This window comes from Myodes glareolus, chromosome 1, assembly GCF_982192425.1.
Source record: "Myodes glareolus chromosome 1, mMyoGla1.1, whole genome shotgun sequence".
Lineage (NCBI taxonomy): Eukaryota > Metazoa > Chordata > Mammalia > Rodentia > Cricetidae > Myodes > Myodes glareolus.
Genome location: NC_142026.1, coordinates 133,070,787 through 133,088,168, shown reverse-complemented (window position 1 = coordinate 133,088,168; position 17,382 = coordinate 133,070,787). Strand labels below are relative to the sequence as shown.

At 47.7% G+C, this 17,382-nt stretch overlaps 1 protein-coding gene across 5 annotated transcripts in view; it reads right to left on the bottom strand.

The window, feature by feature from the left end:
• The window catches only part of Arid1b (AT-rich interaction domain 1B), a 366,765-nt gene that overhangs the window by 21,302 nt on the left and 328,081 nt on the right, over positions 1-17,382 (bottom strand). For 3 of the 5 annotated variants that reach the window (XM_085687826.2, XM_085687808.2, XM_085687822.2), the window contains 4 exons: positions 11,904-12,013; positions 11,074-11,232; positions 5,365-5,574; positions 3,450-3,654 (listed from right to left, as the gene is read on the bottom strand). In XM_085687826.2, the coding sequence (XP_085543952.2) occupies positions 3,450-3,654; positions 5,365-5,574; positions 11,074-11,232; positions 11,904-12,013 (684 nt within the window). The remainder of the gene's footprint in view (positions 1-3,449; positions 3,655-5,364; positions 5,575-11,073; positions 11,233-11,903; positions 12,014-17,382) is intronic. The other 2 variants (XM_085687811.2, XM_085687816.2) reach the window with 2 other exon arrangements.

The window sequence follows — 17,382 nt, the reverse complement described above, 5'->3', positions numbered from 1 at the left end:
TTGATACGCAGCAACAGGTGGTCACTTGTCCCTTCTGTCAGAGGTAAGGGAAATGACTCCTTTTGACAGATGGGGACCAGTTTCACAAGTTCCGGAAGAATGCTGGCTTTTTATCTAACCACCTTAAGTTCTCCTGTCCAGCTTGAGCTCATTTCTGGACATATAGACTGTCTTTTGGGAATTGGAGTTTCCTTTGCACTTCTTCTTAGCAAGCCTTCGTCATGTTCAAGTGCTGTCTGTCAGATGTGGGTTGCCCAGTCCCTGTGGCCTGACTGGCTGCCCACAGTGTATGTGGAGCTCAGGATGACTTAGGGATGACTTCAGGATCGCAAGCCAACTACCTCCTCATGGAGCAGAAAAGCTAACCAGCACTGACACTCTGGAAGCGTGCACTAAGAAGGCAGACCGCAAGGAGTGAGCAAGGAGCCTTTTAGGACACTGTCAGTCTGCCAGTCCTATCAACACCGCAGAATTGTGGCAAAAAGGCTTGTCTCGGATGCCACGTCACTTCCCTTGGAAATATGGCTTGCAGCCTGCTGTGATGCTAGAATGACCTTATTTATAGAGCAGTCACATTTACAGCTAATAAAAAACAAACAAGAAAAAAAATTCTCCTTTCTTGCCAGAGTTTTTCCTTTCAGGAAAAAAAAAAATGAATACACCCTCTCTCAACTCCATTAGCGGAGAAGGCTGGCTGGCTCCCTAGGATATCCCTACCTTTTGCCAGAAGCTACAAATGTATGCTCTAAAGTAAACAATGGAAAGGTTACTGAAGGTTAAGTGCGGTCACACACTTCAGAGGGGAACAGCCCGGCTCCTGGCTGGGAAGATAATTTACACAGCATGAACCCAGTGCCCCAGTTCTGGGGTGGGGGTGGGGGTTGCGGGTAACAGTGTGAGAACAGCTGATGTGTCCCAGGTCTAGTGACTAGAGGTCACCCAGAGGGCACCTTTGTTACTGCAGCCCCTTTCTCATTTGTCTTCCTCTGAGGATTCCCTAGTTGGAACCCTGACAGGTTTTGTGACATCACTTGTCAGCTAATAATAGAAATGCAGTCAGCCACCTGCCAGCAAAGACAGATCGGTTTTGGGTTACAAACTTACTAGCTGAATGGCATTTCCTTGTCTCTGCTTGCCCCACTCCTCAGCTCCATTTCCCCAAGTCTGTTGGGGCCACCTGCTGTTGACTAAACTTCACCAACTTCGAGAAGTTCAGTGTAAGAATCCCACTGGCACCTTAGACATGCAGACTTCAGGAGTTCAAGGGGTGATCTGTCTGCAGTGTCTGTCTGCAGGATGTAGCTGCAGAGGCTAAAAGGACAGCCTCTGAGGTTTGACTGAACTCAGTTTTAGATTCATAAAGCCACAGTCAGTCAAAACCGGCCAGAGACCCAAAATTTGGAATCCTCTCAGAACACAGATATATGATTTAGGAATAATTGATTCAGTGGCGGATAGGAGAACAAACTAGAATATTCATTAGAAACCTTTGCTTTAGTTTGCCTGGATGTGCTGGCACCAAAGTTTTAGCTGAAAATTAGCTTTAAAAATCCCACGTTAACAAGAAAACATCCTGACACAGGAATAATTTTCTTCGACTATCTCCACAAGGGTCTTGGAGCCAGGGAGGCCATCTGATGCATGGAGGGTTGTCACACAGACCTGGCCATGGGCCAGGGTACTGCTGCTCACTGTCCCCTGGACAGGCTCTGTGTGGTCCGGAGCCCAGGGCATGCATTCTCTGGGATGCAGCTTTGCTCCTAAATCCCCACATCACAGCAGGACCCTGGCTCCATCTGGACCAAGAATGCATGCCCAAGCTACGCTCCTTTGTGCAGTAGAAAGGATAATGTTGCCACAGAGGCAGTGGTTTAAGCCGGGGAAAGAGAAACGCTGGCTGTCGAGGGAACAGGCCTCCACTTTCTGCAGGGTCTGTACCCCGGCAGGGCCTCCTGTACTGAGGCTGAGGCACGCTGGGAGAGCTATTCTCCACACAAGCGCAGGCCATTCAGGGACACGACTTCTTTCCTCACGAATAAAATGCATCTTTAGATCTTTGCAGATATTACTGCTCTGGAGCCTGCACCCCACTGGGGTTTTATTTTGGAGAAATAGTCTCAGGGCTGTTCACGGGCAGCTTCTTTCACTCTGTGAACTGAATGCAATGTTGTGTGGGTTTTAAAATTAGATTGTCCAGTGCTCAGGTACACCTAAATGGTGAAAGTTCGGGATCATTAAGGGTGAGGTTGCAGGGGAGGGTTTTTCCAACTGGCAGGCCTACATCTAGGGATGGGCAGGGTAGTGCATGGCTGGCTGTACTTATGAGAGACATCTTCACTGCCAACAGTAGCAGCTTATCAATGCTGACAGTAGCCAGAGAAGCATTAGAAGTGAACTGAATTCTTCTTCTGGCTTCTGATGTAAACATCAGGCCTGCTTCAAAGGCATTTCCATCTAGGCTGAGGTATCTGAAGGGTTCAGTGAACATCATATGGCCAAACAGCCCAAAACAGGCTCTTGCACCCTCACTGTGTGGTTTTGGGTTCTAAGACTTTACCTGTCTTTACGCTCTCAGGGACATTTAAATTGTTCCTGCATCCAGGGCTGATGTGAAAATAAAATAAGGACACAGAAGCCGCCTGACACAGTGTACATGCTCGAGAAACATGGCTGTCAGCTGGCTTCAGAACCGGCCATTTGCTGGATCAGTGCACAATCTCCCCCTGGTGCGGCAGCTGCTAGCGTGCCCACAAGTGCTGCCGGGTACCTAGGCTTCCATGTGATCTCTGATGGCCAGCCGGTGACTAGAAACCAGCATTGGTGGGACTTTCCTGAGTGAGCAGGAGGCTAATGCCTTCCTGTCTCTAATGCAGGAGCTACCAGCACACAGTGTTTGCTAATTTCACACTTGAAAGTCTGGCGGGGAGGGGGGGGGCGCAGAGGGAGAGCTGAAAAACCAACAGCGTGGGTGGAGGGGCAAGAAGGAGTTGCCTCATGACGGCACACAAGGGCCTTTTCCACCATACTGCAGGGATTCCTTCCAGGTAAGAACCTGCTGGACAGGAAACAGCAGAAACTAAGTCCAATCTCACTTTTTTTTTTTTTTTTTAAAGTACAAATCTGAGTGGCCCAGCCCAGACAGAAGAGGCGGTGCAAGCCAGCCATTGGGCCTGAAGGTGGCAGCACTGGGGCTGTGAAATAGCAGAATGGGTTCATGTGGGTGTTTACTCTGATTAGGGCTGGATGGAGTATTTTTAAATCCTTGTATTAGAAACAAAGGTATGTGGCTCAGGATTCGAAGGTGGACTCTGGCGAAGAGGAGCGACAGGGAGTGTGGCCTTCTGCGTCAGATGTGAAGGGCAGCAAAGGGCAGCCCTGCATCTCACTCGGAGGTCGGAGGTCGGCTCCTCTTCCAGGCCTGGGGTCTGGCTCAGCCAGCTGTCACTTACCAGGAGATGGCGGCTGCAGCTTGGGCTGTTTCTTGGCATCCCCTGTGCTGAAGACTTCAGGCGGGGGCTCCTCCCCACGCTCAATTTTGCACTCAAAGGCGAACAGGTACTGAATATACTGCTTTTTCAGGGAACTAGCCGCGCTGCTTGAAGTGCCAACATTTAGGTTGGTTGCCAGCTCACGCCACTTCTTGTTTTTATTAACCTAGCAAAAAAATGGGCAGGATCGTTGGTTTGCAGCAAAGTGGCTTGTTTAAAGCCAGGAGACAAACAAGCACTTAATGTCTTGGCTTACTTTTGTCAATTTGCCTCTTTTAACCAGTGCTCATCGCTCCCACTCAGCAGCACACAGACAGCATTGCAGTTATAAAGCCATTAAGGAACCTGCCGATGGCTACATAAAAGCCCACTTGCTGGGGTCTTCTGCCTGCTCCATCTCCTAGAGATTTGTATAAGAGCTTCCGGATTCCTGAGTCCCAGGAATGAATGGAGCCCCCCCCCCCACCTATTCCCACCCAATCTCTAAAAGGATGCCTAATACTAACAATAACAGCACTATACGTACATGAAAAAATAATGTTCCCTTCCAGTAGCCACCAGAGTGTACCCCTGTGACCCCGGCTACATTCTTCCATTGAGCTCTCACCGAGGCTCCCTGAGGGATGGACACAGGAAGTATCTAGAGCAGGGCTACTGCTCCCTGGCTGGAGTGTTGGCCGGAAGCTTAGTGTCTGGGGCACAGGCTTGTGTGCATCCTCCGGGGCTTACTACATGAGGCTGAAGACAGCAGCACTCCAAGAGAGGATGGGGGGGGGCAATCACTTCAACTTTTTTGTTCTTATCCAGGAATGGGTTGTGAAATGATAAAGGCATGAATGAAACATGAAGACACAGAAATAGCTCAGGGAAGATGGAGGCTCGTGCCTTTTGATGTGTGCTATGCTGGGTGGTTTGCAATGGTCATAAAATAATGGCTATCTGGATCCAAACATTAGCACAAGGTTCCTTACGTCCATTCATTTAGTGCTCAACAGTCACAATAAACACATTTGACAGCATCAACAGGCCACGGCTGCTTCGGATTGCAGCTCTACTGCTCTGTCAACCAGAGCGTTGGGCTTTGGGCGGCCATGGCACAGCGCCTGCTTGCAGGCCTGCTGGAAACAGCACGGAGCCAGCAACAATGAGTGTCCCCAGTCCTGCGTGAGCTACAGACCACCGCATGAGTGGATTCCAGTTGCTCTTTATCTTGGTGATTTGCATTTAGGGGAGACAGAGCAGGGCTCACAGGGAGAGGGAGGAGAGGTGGTTCATGCAGCACGTGACGTGGACTGTGACATATAACTTAGCATCGTTATGATAAGTTCTAATGGGTCTAGTCCTAGGCCTCAGTCCGGTAGAGGGCAGGGAACTGAAGGGAAGGCCAAGAACAAAGGTTTATCCTGTAACTCCCAGAACCACAGAGCTGAGACATAGAAAACTCAGTGACCCTGTGGCTGGGCTTGGACTCCTGGTCCTCCTGTCTCCAAGCATGGAATTACAGGTGTGTCCCATTATACTTAGTTTGAATTAAAATAGTGAATTTGATTTTTTTATCTGAACTAAATTTATGATGAATTTAGTCATTTCTAAAACACTTCTGGAGTGTTTACTATGAATCTGTAGCAGATTCCAGAGAATTCTAGAGCTGCTGGGGAAAAATGCTAACGATCTGGTATAGATGAGGAAACCGAGGCCACACAAGTAGGTAGGAGAGTCAGGGATCCTAACCTCTCCAGCCACCACAGGGTCGTAGGAAGGTGACCTTCCTACAGGCTTAGCTTCTCCTCTGTGAAAAAAACTAATAAAAATGCAGCTTCCCAAAGGAGCCATGCAAAGGCCATCAGCACACTTGCTCGGCACTGAGCGTTCTCACCTGCGCCAGACCGCCAATCTCTTTGACGCAGACGTAGAGTCGAAACAGGTCCAGGGGCTTCTTGCCCACGGCGGGAAGACTGGACACTGGGGAACCCCTCTCTTCCATGAAGGTCAGGTAGCGGTCGACCCACAGCTTCCTCTCTGGCTCGTTCCCCAGCTCATACACTTTTGTGATCTTCTCCCCAGTGGTGGAAGATGAGCTGGACTTCTAGTGGCGAGTGTGTGGCAGCGGGCACGGGGAAGCCGAGTCGGGCGAGGGGAGAAGGTGAGGAGAGAGCGCAGAACGGATAAGCACAGGAAACACATTTAAAAACTATGACTATCCTGCAACAGCTAGGGACAAAGGCTACTAGTTCAGGCACAAACTATACATTTTCTTAAATAACACACTTTGATTTCAAATAAAAATGCCCAAACTCTTCATTTTAACACTTCAAACAACTGAAGTAAAAATAAACACTCTGCTATAAGCACAGAGTCTCAGAAGGCAAGAGTCCAATGAGGTTTCATGTGTTTCTGAGAACCAAAACACTGGCAGTCCAAAGAAGGAAGGTCTGTGGTCAAATTTCTCATGTCTGATGCCATAAAGTGCCCTCACCTCCAATAACACATTTCCACATTTTTTCTCAAAATAAGAATGACTAATATGTGTCCTTATGAAAACTAGGTCACATGATAGAACCGACACCTGGTGCTTGCTGCAGTGTGCAAGAGGACAGAAACCACAGGCAACACAGGTGTGCCTCCAAGTTGCTGGCATTTGTAAGCTATTGGGCAGCTAAAACTGGCACCTTCGTAAGGGTTCTGAGCCTCTCAGTGAGGTCAAGGGGTTATCAGATAAGCACCCCAGTGTGGTTAGCGCCCTAGAAACCACACACCAGGCTCAGTAAGTGGCAGCTTCCCTCTATAGGCCATTCTGCCTGTAGTGTTAAGCCTCTGGTTTTAGTATTACCGAGGCATAAAATCTATAAATAAAATACATAAACACGGACAATCTGGGCCCACTTGTGCAAACCTGTACTCCCAAGTACTGGGAAGGCTGAGGCAGAAATATCACAAAGTTTGAGGCTAGACTGACAGTTTATTAAGCCCCTGTGTCAAATTAAAAAAAAATAAAGTAGGGAAATGATGGGGCTAGACCTCGATGGTATTTAGGGAGGTCTAAATTCAGTCCCCAGTACTGAAGGGTTGAATAGGGTAGCTGACATGGTCAGAATGGGAAGCAAGTGTTGATGTGGGATTCCCCTCTGTATGCTGTGAATACCATTGGTTAATAAAGAAACTGTCTTGAAAATGCATAGGGAATAGAGGTAAACAGGGAAAACTAAGCTGAATGCTGGGAGAAAGGAGGTGGAGTCAGGAAGAAGCCATGTAACCCTGCCAGAACTGGACAGAACTTTAACCAGTAAGCCACAGCCACGTGACCATACACAGATTAATAGAAATGGATTAAATTAATGTAAGAGTTAGCCAAAAAGAAGCTAGAGCTAAGGTGCCAAGCAGTGATTTAATTAATACAATTTCTGTGTGATTATTTTGGGGCTGAGCAGCCGGGAGCTAACACGTGGCCTCCTCACAACAGTGTGATCTTTTAGGGTGTGTGTCCAATACATATGCATATATAATATCCAAATGAAAAGCTCTTGAATTGTATTTTTCATAAACTTTATTTTCATTTTACTAAGAGAAGAAATTACAGAGCTGACAGCGGGAGGCCATACCAGCAACCCTGCAGGAAAGCCTGGCTAGGGCCAGCGGGAGGCCATTAGCAGGGGCTGCTAAACGGTGGCAGAGAGCTGTACTTCTTTTAGGAAGGGTCACTCAAACATAAGCCCAGTGCTTTTAAAAAATGAAATCATGAAATAAGAACATGAGGGAAAAGCATTTTTCCCTGTAGTCAGATACACTCCCTCATGAGCAGCTGGGAGGCCAGGTTCGCCAGTGCGCTGGTGAGAACAGTGAGGCCATCGATGGTTTAAAGGGGACCTGAAAGATCTGAGCAGCTCTGCCGGGATCCGGGAGGTACGACCCAGCCTCCACCCAGCCTCCATTTCCGGTCAGTGCGCTCCTCCCTGAGGACCGAAACTGAGCATGAACAGAGGACCAGTGTACAGCAGCGTTTGTCCCTGCTTTTGAGAGGATTCTTAGAGCTGGAAGCAGACCTAAAATACTGCATATGTAGATTTTAACTTGGTCACCTTTCTTTGTCAACCTGTGTGTTATTCTAATCTGTTCCCTTATAATCAGGAAAGGGCAATGAGTAGCTCATCAACGGTGTTTTTTTTTTTTATTGTGCGTGTGTATGTTTGTGTTCGAATGTGTCTGTCTTCACCTGTGTGTGTGTGCGGACATGTGTGTACGCATGCAGATGTCCAGAGTCCATAAAGGGAACAGGAATCACCTGGAATTGTAGTTACAGGCAGTTGTGAGCCACACAACGTGGGTGTGGGTGCTGGGCCCTGAAACTGGGTCCCTGAGAGTGCAGCAAGCACTCCCAGCACTGAACCATCTCTCCAGCATAAAAGATAATAGTTATTGATAATTTTGCATCTTCCCCAAGGCATTGTTATGGTTTTTTTTTTTTTTTTTTTGAGACAGGTTTTCCCTGTAGCTTTGGAGCCTGTCCTGGAACTTGCTCTTGTAGACCAGGCTGGCCTTGAACTCACAGAGATTCACCTGCCTCTACCTCCAGAGTGCTGGGATTAAAGGCGTGCGCCACCACTGCCCGGCTTCATTTTTATGGTTTTATCATGCAGACAAAAGTATTTCACATAGCTCAAGAAATGTAGGTGCCTGCGTAGCAATCTCCCAGGAGGCCTGCCGGCTAACCCACACCGAGGCTTGGTTCTCCGGTCACATGCTGGCTGGCTCCTGCAGTACTCTGTCTTAGAGCGTAGTGTGCCGCTCTGCAGTGCACTGACAACGGATCTCTCACCGACATAAGCTTGGCAACTGTGAATGCACTCACTCGGCACAGCGTCCTTCACACTAATGGTATGCAAGCTGCTCTATGAAAGAAAGTGGTGTAAAGTCTGACTGTGCGCAGGTCAGATGAATAACTAGCTCAAACAGCTGTCATTGAACACAGCTCTTCCTCTCTGCTAGGCACTGGCTGGATGGACTCTCTGAGGAAATTTCTAGTTTTTAGATCTATTTTTAATTTTATGTGTCTATTGCCTACATATATGTGTATCGTGTGTACAGTCCATGGAGGCCAGAAGAGGGCGCTAGATCCTCTGGAACTGGAGTTGCAGTCAGTTGTGAGGCATCTTTGAGTACTGGGGACTAAACCCAGGTCCTCTGCAAGAGCAGCCACTGCTCTGGCCCCCAGTTGAGGACTGTCTTGAGGAGACACGGCCTACAACAGTGGGAAGGGCCTTCAGGAAGACCCTGTATCTTTCGCAGGAGTACAGGTCCACTTGGAACTGTTCTGGGCTGTGAACACTGTATCCCAGGTTCTGATCCCTTGGGGAGCAGGAAAAAAGAATGGACGTTGCTGAAAAATCACAGCAAGATATTCTTATGGCGCCACACATGCTTTCCTTGCATATAGTTTAATTCAGCTCAGACGCATTTGAGCCTCTGAGGCAGATTTACATTTCAGCAGTCTTTGCCATATGCTTGGTTCTCTGTATATGTGTACGCGTATGGACAAATGTTTATTTATATTTTAGAATGTTTTCTAACAAAGCACTGTTGGTCCAAAGCACACTGTCAAAGCAACCATGGCAGCTCTGTTATTTTGCCCAGCTCATGCTTGCTATTAGCACAGTCTTCCTGGGGACACTACTCAAGACCGGTTTCAAGCACCAACTAAAGTGGCCTCTCTGCAGGAGCAGTTCACTTCTGAAACAGAACCCCAGGGGCACGCGGTCCTGCACTGCACTCCCCTTCCGGAACACCCATCTCATGCAGCAGAGTACACAGCAAGGGCCTAGCATTCTCCACTCAGCAAACACGGCCTCTCTTGTCCTTGGTTAGCACTGGAGCCACAGGTGTGCTAACTGATTCTTAAACACAAAGCAATTTACAGCATAAAATGAGATGTGTGGTAATATTTTTTTTTAAAAAAACATGCTAAATTTCAAGTATAATCATCAGAATATGCGGTCAGCACTTTAGTTTACTTTTCTATTACATTTAAATAAAATTTATTTTTTTGAGGTAGGGCTTGCTATTTAGCTCAGGCTAGATTCAAACACGATTCTCCTGCCTTAGCCTCCCAGTCTGAGATTATAGACCTGGGTCACTATGTCCAGCTAGAAGACAGAATCCGGGGTAGTTCTGCACAGGCCTCGCTGGGTGAGGACAGCTTGAGCAGGAAGCTGGAACACAGCATCCTCTCTGTCAGCTGCGACTCCAGGACCAACAGTAAGTGTTTTATCATGGTTCCCAGCCTATTAAGGTCTTCATTTTCACTAATTATTCTCAATTATTATCTTAAGTTTTAAGCATTACCATTTTCTAAAACTGAGCCAATATGCAAACGTTTATGTAAATGTATTTGGACTCTGCCCATTCATTTAGCATTATTAATTCATAAGCTTTTTCCTGTTACAAAGAGAGAGAACGGAAGGAAAAGGAAGAAGAAAAAATTTCCAAGGTGGTTTACTGAAAAACAAAACAACCCCCAAACACACAGTATTGGCTGCCTTCTGAGGCTCAAAGCCAACAGCACAACAGCACCTAAAAACAAGGGGTCCAGCTCCCCCTTCCTCTGATCTGGCTGGAAGTGCGGGTTACAGCAGAGTTCCACAGACGTTTGCTACAGCCACCAGCTCTCCATCATGCCGGGCTCTCCATGTCTACCCCAGCGGACGAGGAACTGATGGCTGCCTCCTTCCTGCACAGCCAGGGTCTTCTTCCCTCCAACTTGCTCTCCTGAGCTGGGCACTTTAATACACTACCTTACAGATATCAGCGTGTTAATTACATTTCTTGAGAACTTATTTCATGTTTTATAAAAAAAATCTTTTAATTCCCTATATATGAATGTAAAGTAAAAGGTTATAATAACATATTATTTTTTTATTGGTACAGGATAATATTTTTAGAAGGAATAAAGGCCCAACTTGGGAGGTCAGAAGAGCATTTCCTGGTATGTAGATGGCACTTGCTGTCACTTATCTGAAGACTGTTGGCGCCTGTCCTTGTCAGTGACTCTGACGCAGGGGCATATTCTTAGCCTAAAAATTCAGATGCACTAACATTTCTATAGCTTTGGCCGTGTCAGACACACAATTTATAACTGAAACAGGTCATTGTTATAACGCACTGTACCTGGTTGCAATATTTATTCATTTATTTCAGGTAAACAGCTTTGAAGTCATTTTTTAGATACAATAACCATGACAAAGTTAAACCAGGAGTCAAATGTGTCATTTATCTCCTGGCTGCTTTAGAGAAGCCCTCGGTGGCACACACAGCCGGCACCCCCAGGGTGGTGCCTGATCCCCTAAAGCACAAGTGCTCTCCACGAGGAGGAAGGGCTTCACCCCAGAACATGCAGAACATGCTAAGAACGCCGGAAAGAGCTATGACACACACGAATGTGCTGTCAGTAATGAAATGATTTATAAACTCTGCTTTCTCACGGATCAACAGTGGAGTCTTATAAAGCAAACTGGCAAGCATTAAAGTGTAAATATTTAACTACCCCCCAAACCCTTCCATACAAAACCCACGACAAACAACCAGGGCCACTTACAGGGCTTGACGGAGTCTTGGGCCACCCTGGGCTGCTAATGCTGTCACTCTCGTCTCCGTGAAAGGAGGAGATGCTGGCAGAGCTGGGGGACATTGGGGAAGGGACTGGCAGGTTGCCTGGGGTCGGAGGCTGAGAAATACCTTGAGAGCTGTAGCTATCCTGCAGTAGGGAAATAAGAAAAAAACGACAAAGGTACAACAAACTTTATTTAAAACAATTAAGTACATTCAGTGTAACAGATGAATTGTGTATATACACATACACGTACATACGCACACATACATATCACAAATGTATATATGAAGACATACACAAACACACATGGAAACATACATAACAGAGTACTAAAACAGTCTTAGTATGCCTGGTCAGTTTGCTGGACACTGAAAAGGCCACAAAGCTACCAAGCTTACTTTAAGCTTGGATGGAATGCTAAGCATGGGATAGATCTTATGCAAGAAAGTAAGAAAGCAAGAAAAGAAAAAGAAAAAGCCATTTGCCTTATTTAGGAAATAAACAAACAGTAAGAATGCTGTTGTGGAGGTAGCCAAAATAGGAAGCTCTGAACTATATGCAGAAAAAATGGGTTCAAGTACCCACACCAAGCAATATAAATAAATCCTTTGCTTCCCCAACAGCATCTCTTAGCGAGGTCGCCACCCTTCCCGCACTGTAACTTTCAGATCCACACCATGGGGCTGGGCTGGGGTGGGGAAGACAGCAGACAGTGGCACGGGAAGGCAAGAGAGGTGAGACAGTGTCAGCACCAGGCAGAGCACAGCAAGGTCGCCCTGCAGGCAGTAACCAAGGGTGCAGGGAGGAGGAAGTACCTTTGACTTGCTCTCAGGCTGGGACACGCCTTCTTCTTTACCGTCTGCTTTAAGAGGTGTGGACAGCTTTGATTCGCCCGGAGACATCATATCTGCAAGACCCAGAGAAGCTGATGGGAAACAGCAGAGAGCGAAGGTTACACTTGGGATGCACCAGGGCACTTCTGCTCACCTGGCACCCACGCTTCCCTTGAAGGAAGGAAAGGGGGGAAAAAAGAGTCATGGGATGCTGGAACACGCTGAAGTCTGAAATTCCTTTACATGGTGGAGGAAACAGACCCTGTATAGCCAAGACCCCCAAACACAGGCCAGTTTATAGTTCTTTCTCTTTATCACAGCTTTAAAGAGTAGACGACAAGTAGAGACGGGCAGGCGTATGAACTGCTCACGCTGGAAGAAACTGCAGCGTGTATCTGTATCAACCTCTACAGTTAAGGAGACATCACAGGAGCTCCTGACACAAGCCACACTTTCCATCTGTGGCCTGAGATGTCGATGCAGCAAGCTCCACCCAGGCCCTATGTTCAGAGAACAACTGACTCACACATCCTCATGGTAGACACCAACAGACACACTCAGGAGAGCGGTTTCTTTCTGAGGAAGGACTCAAGACTATTGAGGACAATCAGCGTGGCTATCCAGGGAATCGAGCTGAATTTCCATAGAAGCTACTGTCAAGCCTTCCACACAACTGAGCTAGACAGAGGAGCTGCAAGTAAGGTATAATAGACGTGTGAGGAACAAGGGGCACTGAGGCAGCGATCTGAAGTTGCTCCCTGCCAGGATGGCAGAACCACAAGGCTTCATACACGGAACCCGCTCCAGATGCTGCAACGGCAAGTGTGGGCTCAGCCAGGCAGGACGCAGGGAGCACAATGTACTAGGAAAAAAGGGAAAGCAAACCAGCTGAAGGCCCTGCAGAATGATCACTGCACATATCCGTGCATTACTGTGTTTTAGAAAATAATTAGTTTTAATTACAGCAGAGAGAGAAGGAGCAGGCTCTGGTGAGTCAGCTGGCAAGCTCCATGGTGCTAATTTGTTAATATCGTTAGCATCACTGCAGGTTGAGACCATAGGTCCTGCCAAAACAGCCTACCCCTCCACGTGCCCTGGAGTTTACGTCGGCACACTCAACACTGTGCTCTGAAATCCCGGGCTTCCACAGGCACACTGGCTGGCTTTGCAAAGCCCATTTGCAGCCCAGTCAGCCCTTAAAGTCATCACAACACACACAAATCATAATTGAGATGTTTTTCTTTTTTTCAAATTACTTTCAATACTTAGACTTTAAGAACTGGAACAAAAAGCTTTTTCAAGTGATGCAGCTGCAGAGGAAAATCTATTGGGATCAGCTAAAAATGTGTTATTTCTGTGAATGTGTGAAACCTCAAAAAAAGCAGCTGAGTGATATTACAGCCGAAGACCGCCTCGCTCAGTGGCTTCCGCGTGGCTTCTCTGCAGGGCCCAACGAGACAGGAATTAGTGAGCCTGGACGCTCAGAAGAAGAGGAATTAACGTGGAGCAGGGAGGAAGGGCCTGTGCACGAGTATCGGCATGTCCTTGCCCTTCTGCACGCTGCTCAGGGCAATGGCAGCCAGTGCAATTCAGAGAAGGAAGGTCACAGCACGTGGCTTCTGCCAAATCCCGCTACTCCAGAGGTGACAGCTGTTTGGCCAGTTTTATAAGTTATATCTGGATATTATTTTGGCAGTAGGAATGGCGATATGTTTTATGCATTTCACACATTAACGTACACAAAAGTAACTTTAAGCAGGAAGAACTAAGCCAACTGTACTACCGTCATCAGTAGCAGCTCACACTGATTTCATTATCAGACTCTGATGAATAAAGCCTATGTGGAATCTGAAATTCCCCAATTTCTTCATTCTCTTTTTATAGTCTGAAGTGGGCACCCTGGGTATGCGAATACACCTGCAGCGCCCTCCTGCTCTGAGGGACGGGACTGGAGCGGCACTTTCTACACAGTGCACAGGTTCTTCTTCTAACTACATGACTGCACTGTCTGTCTGACTGTGGATTTTATTTTTCCTTCTACTGAAATGCTTAGTTTTGAATTAACCAAACTTTCAAAGAATTGCTGCACAGAGCCATATATCTGCAGCCTCCAGGGCTGTGGTCTCTCAGGGGCACTGTTTTCCTCTTTCCTCAGGAAAGAGGTCACATCACTGTCAGATACGCCCTCCCTCAACTGCTGATTCTCCAATTCCCCAGGAGTCCAGAGTGTGAAGTTCGGATGGGATGGCCAGGGACAGCAAGTGATCTGCTACGACACCATGGAGACTACAGCAGGGGCTGCCTGAGCCATGTAAATGCAGACATATCCCAAGTGCAGGCGCTGGTCCTGCTATGGGGATGTAGGAGCTAAAATGACTTCTTAAGGCCACCAGGGGTCATGGTTCCCAAGAACTCAGGGAACACAGGACTTGAGGGAAGCTAACCTGCTTCCTCCCAGCTTCTCTCTCTGTTCTTTACACAGTTGCATCCACTCCCAGAAGGCAGTGACACACACAAGGCTCTTTCCCTTTCTTAGTAAAATCCCACATTCTAGAGATATTCTGTCATTCTACCTTGTTCACGAATTTGTTGCTGCTATTTTTGGAAACAAATTCCCTCTCTGTAGGCTAGCCTGGTTTAGAGAGCTCCCTATGCTGTCAGGCTAGCCTGGTTTAGAGAGCTCCCTATGCTGTCAGGCTAGCCTGGTTTAGAGAGCTCCCTATGCTGTCCAGGCTAGCCTGGTTTAGAGAGCTCCCTATGCTGTCAGGCTAGCCTGGTTTAGAGAGCTCCCTATGCTGTCAGGCTAGCCTGGTTTAGAGAGCTCCCTATGCTGTCAGGCTAGCCTGGTTTAGAGAGCTCCCTATGCTGTCAGGCTAGCCTGGTTTAGAGAGCTCCCTATGCTGTCAGGCTAGCCTGGTTTAGAGAGCTCCCTATGCTGTCCAGGCTAGCCTGGTTTAGAGAGCTCCCTATGCTGTCAGGCTAGCCTGGTTTAGAGAGCTCCCTATGCTGTCAGGCTAGCCTGGTTTAGAGAGCTCCCTATGCTGTCCAGGCTAGCCTGGTTTAGAGAGCTCCCTATGCTGTCAGGCTAGCCTGGTTTAGAGAGCTCCCTATGCTGTCCAGGCTAGCCTCAAGCTCACTGGGATCCTTCTGACCAGCATCTCAGGCACCGCCTGCTTGAAGGTTGGATGTGTGGCAGAATACATTGCACGGTGAATACAGCGCATGTGCGAGCTACAGAACGATCTCTGGGGAAGCACCCTTCCTCACAGCACAGCCTTCTGAGGGAGTACCAGGGAACACGAGGAGGGCATGGCTCCATAGTGTGCCCAGGTGCCAGCCTCTGCACTGGCTCTACAATAGAGACCAGTGTCTCCTCCAGACAGGAGCAGGCACACTGATGCACTTTGGTATGACCTCAGCATGTAAGTCTTCCATCTTACAAAACCTGGCTGACAAGCTTTATCAAGTCCCTCAGCCTGCTTCTTCCCTTGTCCCTGCTCTGCCTGCTTCCTTCCTTGTCCCCGGTTTGCTGTCTTTTTTTTTTTTTTTGAGGGTGGACAGTGATTGATCAAGTGACCTCTGAGTAGAAGGTTCCCTTATCTGTGGCTGTCACATTTGGGCATGTGAAGATCACCTGGGAGTTTATTAATAACACAGCCTCCTGGACACACCCTCAGAATTCGGATAGGCTCTGCAGCTCTAATGGGCACTCCAGGTGCCTTGCAGTAGGCAGTCCTTGGGCAGTTCTGTGGTAGTGCCACTGACCCCCTTCTTCGTAAGGGCTACCAGAGCTGGCACTCAGTGTCTAGGTAGGCAAATGATAGGGGCGCTTCACTCTTGGGATTAGAATTGGCCAAGGCTCCCTGGGGGGAGGTTTTGCTGTAGCAGCAGATGGGGGCTCCTACCCTCCGGGGCAGCATGGTGGAAAGGCCTGGTTCCTACTGAGTGGCTCTGGAGAGGCCATCATGGAGCTCTGGGTGGTGGGCTTTCTGGTCGTTGGAATCAGAAATCCTCTTGAAGGCGACGCCTCACGAGCAGACAGCAGAGCATTAAGGAGTTACTACAAATGCTAAAACAACAACGGGCCCGACTACAGCGCACGGTACACAAGTTTACCTGTATGTTATACTTCTGCTCACAACATTAAGTGATTCAAACTTTTTAATCCAACTTGCTAAAAACGAATTTCAAACCCAAAAGTGAATCCAGATCGTTCCATCAGAGGACAATCCCCACTGTTTCCCACCCAACAACTGCTAAGACTCAGGAAGACATGCCTGCCACATTTGTACCCATACTGTCTCCATTTAGGTAATCATTTGCTCATGAAGTCTGGTGACATTGTTCCTACACAGGAGGGTGTGTGTGTGTGTGTGTGTGACCTTCTATAACACCATTAACTGGCTCAGTGAAGGGAATGCTGGGAAGCTAGTTACAGGAGGTGCTAATGGAATCTCAGAAAACCCCACTGCTGGTCCTGCCTACACCTCTCCACCTTCCTCCACAGGGCACCGTGATGGAAGACCACACTGGGAGTGGGAAGTGATCTCCATGGCCACGGTCCTAAGCCACAGAGGTGGACATCACAATGAACCACTCCCAGTGTGTGGGGCAGCACACAGTTCTGGGGGTGCTTCACTGCTGACGTCCTGCCATTCCTGTTCCTCTCAGAGACTAACCCTCAGAGAAGACTCACAGGGGCCTGTCAATAGACACAAGAGATGCTGGGCGGTCAATACTCCTCAGTTTTTCTGAGTGATCTCTTTCTATCAGGTAGCGTCAGACTCGATAATGTAGAAATGAAATCATATAAATTGTAGAACAAAATTTGATAAATGTTTAAATTATTAAAAATTCAATATTTTGAAATGCACAATGCCATGAAAAATATACTGCTATGCTTTACAGAAAGCTGTAAGGATAAATGGTCTTTCACCGAGCAGATTTCCTCTGCATGAAGTAATGAATCGCTGAATTATCTGAATAATAAAATGAAACCCTTTCTATGAGCCCCATAAAACTGGTTCTTTCTTCAGAACACATAGATCTTCCTGGTCAGGGCCGTGTGCCATCTGTTTACTAAGAGCGTTTGGGAGCTCTGGGGTTTAAAGGAAAAGGGAAAAAATGAGTATCGCTAACAGTAGACAGAAATTTATTCCAGTTTCAGAAGCAATTTTATCTCAGAAAGCCAGACAGAACACAGGCTGTCCGACCCAGACCCTGTATGGGCTGGGCAGCATTGCAAGGAGGAGGCGGCTCCCAGCTGGCAGGCTGCTGGATCCGCATACTTCATTTCTGCCGTGAACACCACCTGCCTAACACTGGGAAGGGGGGTTTCAGGTATTGGAAACCCTGAGTTTGGACTCAGTTTAGTCTGTGTTTTTCTAAACTTTCAGGAAGTGAGCCCCTAGGGCTGGGTGGTTCCGCTGTTCAGGCAGGCAACGCTCTGGCCTGTTCTCTG